At 39.2% G+C, this 7303-nt stretch overlaps 1 protein-coding gene across 1 annotated transcript; it reads left to right on the forward strand.

The window, feature by feature from the left end:
• The first annotated feature begins 2796 nt into the window (after window positions 1–2796).
• LOC129480316 (cytochrome b-c1 complex subunit 8-like) lies at window positions 2797–3165 on the forward strand. The gene has a single exon (XM_055274041.2). It carries the CDS (start codon window positions 2797–2799, stop codon window positions 3043–3045), a length of 249 nt encoding a protein of 82 aa, XP_055130016.1. The 3' UTR covers window positions 3046–3165.
• The last annotated feature ends 4138 nt before the right edge of the window (window positions 3166–7303 follow it).

The following is a 7303-nucleotide window of genomic DNA, read 5'->3' on the forward strand; positions in this document are numbered from 1 at the left end:
TACCAGGCACTGTGAAAAAAAAATTGCTTTAAACGACAAATAATAGCAAGAAATACATTGAATCATTATTCTAACAGGGCGCAAATACATTTGAATAAGCGATTAAATAGACATTTCAAACAAATTAATAAAAACATTGATGCTAACTTTAGTGAGATAACACTGATGAAAGAGTCTCTTTGGTAACGGGAGGGGAACAGGGTACTTTTCCAGAGGAAGGAACATAGCTCTAAGTCTCCAAGAATGAGCAAGTATTATGAGGTAAAGGTCTAGCAGGGAGGTCAGCAAGTGCTAAAAGTGGGGAGAGTGGAATATTCTGTTGTTATCAAGGGAGGAAGAGTAAAAACTTTGATGTGGACTAAATAGATATGATGAGTAGTGTGGAGCAGGAATGAGGCAAGATTTAAATTAAACTGCATGTCAAGAACTTCTGGTTTCTAGTCCAACATGTAAGGAACTTTGAAGCCATCACTGCATCCTAACCACAAATAAAAATCTGATGAAACTGAAAACTAAACTGCTCTTCTTAGATTCACTAGAGACCTGAGGTCACAGAACAAACTGCTGTCGAGTTTGTACAGAGCCAGCTACACAGAATTCAACTTAACAGAGCAGAAACGTACTCCTGCTGGAGCCAGTACCAGGGTAGGAAAGCTTGAATTGTCATTGATGCTGGAGGCTTAGTGTGGACAAGTCTAAGATGAAAAATAAAAATAAAAAATAAAAAAAACTCCAGGGGACCCAGTCTTAGTGAGGCTTTTGCATTTTTTTTTTTTTTAGTTTTATCTTTAGCTCTACAAAGTTCTCAAGATGAAGGTTAGAGAAAAATTTCTTTGGGCTTCTTGCAGGGGGAGGAAAAGTAACAATTTTAAAATACACCATAGCATTCCATTATTCTTAACAAGACCTCATTTTGAGAAAAACTATTTTGCCAGAGCCTAACCTACTGGGGTTTTAGCAGAGCCTAACCTATCTGGGGGAAAGGAGGTACCTAACTCCATCCTCCACTAACCATCCTATACCACTAAGGAGCAGAAAGAAAAAAAATGAGATGCATTTGTGAAATTCACAGCACAGGAGCAGAGGCTCACTAAAAGAGTAAAATCTAAATATGGGGCTGCAGAAAGCTTCCTCTCCCTCTACACCTTACCATGATGTTATAAAGCTCTATTTTCCACATTTTCCTTTACCAGTGCATCACATCTGCTGTTCAACAACAACAATAAAAACCATTATAAGGCATACTTGAGAAACAGCAATGGCGTGGCATAAATGTTGAAGTTATCAGATTCAGTTACGACAGAAATGTTGACATTATCAGACCATGAATATAAACCATATTTGGTTAATATGCTAAGGGCTGTAATGAAAAGAAATACACAACATTCAAGAACAGATGAATAATGAAAGCAGAGAAATTGAAATTATAAGAATACATAGAAAATAAATGCTTACCATAAAAAACCGAAACAAAAATAAAGAATGGCTTTGAGAGGATCATTAGTAGACTGGACAAGCCTAAGGAAAGAATCTCTGAGCTTAAGGATATGTCAATAGAAACGTCCCAAGCCAAAAAGCAAGGAGAAAAAAACACCAGAGAAATGCAGCAGAATATCCAAGAACTGTGGGACAACTACAAAAGCTGTAATATCTACATAATTAAAATAAAAGGAGAACAAAGAGAGAAAGAAATAAAAGAAATAGAAGTAATAATGACTTAGAATTTCCCTAAATGAATATCAAACACCAATCCACACATACAGGAAGCTCAGAGAACACCAAGTAGTATCAATATAAAAAACTACACCCAGGAATATCATATCTAAACTGAAGAAAATCAAAGATAAAGATCAAATGTTGAGTTAATCCAGTGAGAAAAAATGCCTCTCCTATAAAGTAGAAAATAAAAGAATTAATCCAACTTCTCAAAAAAAATATATAAGCAAGAAGAGAGTAGAGTGAAATATTAAAAGTATTGGCAAAAGAAAACAAAGCAAAACATACACACACAAAAACCACATCTCCTTGAATTCTTTCGCCCGTAAAATTACAATGCAAAAGTGAAGGAAAAATAAAGACTTTCTCAGACTGGTGAAAATCGCAGGGTTTGTTGCTAATAGACCTACCTTGCAAGAAATGTTAGTTCTTTAGAGAGAAAAAAAGTAATGTAGGCCAGAGACTTGGAGCTGCATGAAGAAATAAAGAATACTAGAGAAGGAATAAATGAAGGCAAGATTGTAAGTTTTAGTTTTCTTATTCCTATCTGATTTAATAGATACTGGTTTGTTCAAAATAAAAATAATAATAATGTAATTGATAATTATAGCTTTTGTATAAGTGAAATAAAGGTAACAATGCTACATGTGATTAGAGGGAAGAATCAGAAGTATGCTGTTATTATAAGGTACTTGCACTACTTCTGAAATTGCATTTCAAAGCAACCACTAAAAAAATAAAAATAAGTATAGTTGATACAGTAAGAAGAGAGAAAACGGAATCATATAAAATGCTTAATTGAACCTACAAAAAGCAGAAAAACAGGGGAAGACAAAACAGGAACAAAGAGCAAGGGCATCAGATAGAAAACAGTGACAAACATGATAGATATTAAAGTGACTATATCAGTGAGTACTTTAAATATCAATTGTCTAATAATACTAATTTAAAAGACAGCAATTGTCAGGGTGAATTAAAAAAGAAGACTCAACTATGTGTTGTTTATAAGAAATCAACTTTAGGAACGAGTCCGCCAGATCGGTGACTGCCGAGGGCTAGGCGACCCCGGCCGCCACCATGATGGGCTGCAAGTTTGGGAATTGGACGCAGATGCGACATGTGATCTCCTACAGCTTGTCACCTTTTGAGCAGCGCGCCTTCCCGCACTACTTCCGTAAAGGAATCCCCAACGTGCTGCGCCACACTCAGGAGTCCTTCCTTCGCGTAATGCCGCCGTTTGTAGTGTTTTATCTTATCTATACATGGGGGACTCAAGAGTTCGAGAGATCCAAGGGGAAGAATCCAGCTGCCCATGAAAATGACAAATGAGCAACACATCCGGATGATGGTTCCCTGTCCCTGGAAGACCTTTCTCTGGAAGAGGAGTCTGCATTACAGTGTCTTAACGACACAATAAACTTCCTATGGTCTGCAAAAGAAAAAGAAAAAGGCAATCAACTTTAAATATGAAGACACATCTAGATTGAAAGTGAAGGGATGGTGAAAATATGCCATACTAACACAGATAAAAAATCAAGTATCTCTAGCCACTATAATAATGTCACACAAAACACACTTCAGAGCTAGGATAATTATCAGGGATATAAAGAGGCATTACAAAATGATAAAAGATTGACTCTCCAAGAAGATAGCAATTCTCAAGGTACATGCATCTCACAGAATGCCAAAATACATGAAGCAAAAGCTGATAGGACTGCAAGGAGAAATAAATGAAGCAATTACTATAGTTGGAGACATCATCACTTCTCTATCAAAAATGGATAGATCCAGCAGGCAGAAAATTATTAAGGACATACTTTAACTCAACACCACCGTCAGTTAACTGGATATAATGAATATCTACAGAATAATTCATTCAACAATGCAGAATACACATTCTTCTCAAGCTTACATGAAATTCTCACCAAAATAGACCACATTTTCGGACATAAAAGACAACTTAACAAATTTAAAATAATAAAAATCATGTAATGTCTACTCTCAGATTATGACTCAATCAAACTAGAAACCAACAACAGAAAGACAGCTGGAAAAAACCTCTCAAAATACTTGATTAGAATACATACTCCTTAATTATACATGATTGAAGAAGAAATTTCAACAGAAATTTAAGGTATTTTGAATTAAATACAACTAACAAAATGTATGAGATTCAGTGAGAGCAGTGGTTAGAAGAAAATGGTAGCATGTAACAGAAAATAAATTTTAAAAATCAATTATCTACATGTTCGCCTTCGGAACCTATAAAATAAAATAACAAGTTAAATTCAAATAAAGCAAAAGAAAAAAATCAGAGCCAAAATCAATTAAAGCAAAAATAGAAAATCAATGAAGAAAATCTACAAAATAAAAATTGTTTGTTTTTTTTTGAAAAAAATCTGTACAATTGATAAGCCTCTAGACAGACTAACTTTTAAAAAACAGAGAAAACACAAATAATTAATAACAAAAGTGAAAATGGTGCCCCTACTGCAGATCTAATGGACATTAAAGAATTAATAAAGGAATACTACAAACAACTTCATGCCCCACAATTTAATAACACAGATTAAATGGACTAATTTCTGGAAATAAACAATCTGCTAAAACCTACCTAAGAAGAAACAGACAATTTGAATATGCCTATATCTATTAAAGAAATTAAGTCAACATTTAATAACATTCCAAAATCACCAGACCTAGATGATTTCACTGGTGAATTCTACCAAACACTTGAGTGAGAAATTATAAAATATTTTCCAGAAGATAGAAGCAGAAGGAAAACTTCCTAATTCATTCTATTGCTATGTAACCAACACCATCCTAACACCAAAACCAGACAAATATATTACCAAAAAAATCTAAAAACCAACATCTCTTATAAACATAGATGGCAAAATCCTCATCAAAATATTAACAAATTAATCAAAACAGTATCAAAATAATTATACATTATGACCAAATGAGATTTATTTCAAGTATGCATGGCTGGTTCAACATTCAAAATTCAATTTATATAATCCAATACATAAACAGGCTAAAGAAAAAAAACTACGTGATCACATCAGTAGATGCAGAAATAACATTTGAGAAAATTTAACACCTATTCATGATAAAAACTCTCAGCAAACTAGGAATAGAGGAGAATTCCCACAACTGGATAAATAACATGTACAAATAATCTATAGCTAATACTATACATAATGCTGAGAAACTTGAAGCTTACCTGTAATATCAATGTTTAGTCCATTTTCTGTTACTTTGAATAGAATACCTGAAATTGTGTAATTTGTAAGGAAAGGAATTCCTTTCTTATAGTTCTGGAAGCTGAGAAGTACAATGTCAAGGGACTACATCAGGTGAAAGTCTTCTTGCTGGTGGGACCTTTCTACAGAATCTCCAGGTGGTAGAGAGTATCACATGGTGAGAGGGCTTAGCATACTAATGTGCTAGCTCAGCTCTCTCTTCCTCTTCTTATAAACTCACTAGTTCCCCTTCCATTACAAGCCACTAATTCAGTAATCTAGCTATTAATTCATGAATGTATTAATTCATTCATAGGTGCAGAACCCTCATGATCCAATCGTCTATTAAGGGCCCCACTTCGCAACACTGCCATACTGTGGACCAAGTTTCAACGTGAGTTTTGAAGGGGACATTCAAACCACAGCAATCTAGAACAATGAAAGGATAACCCCTCCTGCCATTCTTTTTCACATCATACTACAAATCCTTCCTAATGCAATAAAGTACCTAGATTGGAAAGGAAAATATAAAACTGTCTTTGTTCACAGGTAATATGATCAACTGTATGGAAAATCTGAAAGAATTCACAAACTCCTGGAACTAAAAAGCAGTTACAGCAAGGTTATAGTGTGTCTGGAATTGGTGGGTTCTCGGTCTTGCTGACTTCTAGAATGAAGCCATGGACCCTCCCAGTGAGTGTTACAGTTCTTAAAGATGGTGTGTTCCGAGTTTGTTCCTTCAGATGTTCAGATGTATCTGGAGTTTCTTCCTTCTGGTGGGTTCATGGTCTTGCTGACTTCAGAAGTGAAGCTGCAGACCTTCGTGGTGATTGTTACAGCTCTTAAAGGTGGCATGTCTGGAGATGTTTCTTTCCGGTGGGTTCATGGTTTTGCGGGCCTCAGGAGTGAAGCTGCAGACCTTTGCGGTGAATGTTACAGCTCTTAAAGGTGGTACATCTGGAGTTGTTTGTACCTTCCAGTGGGTTCGTGGTCTTGCTGGCCTCAGGAGTGAAGCTGCAGACCTTTGTGGTGAGTGTTATGGCTCATAAAGGTGGCGCAGACCCAAAGAGCGAGCAGCAGCAAGACTTACTGTGAAGAGCGAAAGAACAAAGCTACCACAGCGTAGAAGGGGACCCAAGTGGGTTGCCCCTGCTGGCTCAGGAGGCCTGCTTTTATTCCCTTATCTGGCCCCACCCACATCCTGCTGATTGGTCCATTTTACAGAGAGCTGATTGGTCCATTTTGACAGAGTGCTGATTGGTGCATTTACAAACCTTTAGCTAGACACTGAATGATGATTGGTGCATTTACAATCCTTTAGCTAGACACAAAAGTTCTCCAAGTCCCCTACCTGATTAGCAAGACACAGAGTGCTGATTGGTGCATTTACAAACCTTTAGCTAGACACAGAGTGCTGGTTGGTGCGTTTACAATCCTCTAGCTAGACATAAAAGTTCTCCAAGTCCCCACTAGATTAGCTAGACACAGAACACTGATTGGTGCATTTACAAACATTTAGCTAGACACAGAGTGCTGATTGGTGGATTTACAATCCTCCAGCTAGACATAAAAATTCTCCAAGTCCCCACCAGATTAACTAGATACAGAGTGCTGATTGGTGCATCCACAAACCCTGAGCTAGACACAGAGTGCTGATTGGTGCATTTAAAATCCTCCAGCTAGACATAAAAGTTCTCCAAGACCCCACCTGACTCAGGAGCCCAGCTGGCTTTGCCTAGTGCATCCTGCACCAGGGCAGCGGGTGGAGCTGCCCACCAGTCCCGTGCTGCGCGCCTGCACTCCTCAGCCCTTGGGTGGTTGATAGGACCGGGCACCGTGGAGCAGGTGGTGGCGCCTGTCGGGGAGGCTCCGGCCATGCAGGAGCCCACCAGTGGGGGGGTGGGGCTCAGGTGTGGCAGGCTGCAGGTCCCAAAACCTGCCCTGCAGGGAGGCAGCTGAGGCCCGGTGAGAATTCGAGCATGGCACAGGTGGGCCAGCAGTGCTGGGGGACCTGGTGTACCCTCCACAGCTGCTGGCCCAGGTGCTAAGCCCCTCACCACCCAGGGCCGGTGGTGCTGGTTGGCTGCTCCGAGTGAGGGGCCTGCTGAGCATGCGCCCACCTGGAACTTGCGCTGGCCCGTGAGTGCCCCGCGCAGCCCCGGTTCCCGCCCACGTCTCTCCCTCCACCCCTCCTCGCAAGCAGAGGGAGCTGGCTCCGGCCTCAGCCAGCGCAGAGAGGGGCTCCCACAGTGCAGCAGTGGGCTAAAGGGCTCTTCAAGCATGGCCAGAGTGGATGCCAAGGCCGAGGAGGTGCCGAGAGCAAGTGAGGGTTGCTAGCACAT

This window comes from Symphalangus syndactylus, chromosome 4 (assembly GCF_028878055.3).
Source record: "Symphalangus syndactylus isolate Jambi chromosome 4, NHGRI_mSymSyn1-v2.1_pri, whole genome shotgun sequence".
NCBI classification, from domain to species: domain Eukaryota; kingdom Metazoa; phylum Chordata; class Mammalia; order Primates; family Hylobatidae; genus Symphalangus; species Symphalangus syndactylus.

Bases quoted from the DNA above. Each gene is read 5' to 3' on its own strand.
- LOC129480316 (XM_055274041.2), top strand. From the start codon at position 2,797: ATGGGCTGCAAGTTTGGGAATTGGACGCAGATGCGACATGTGATCTCC.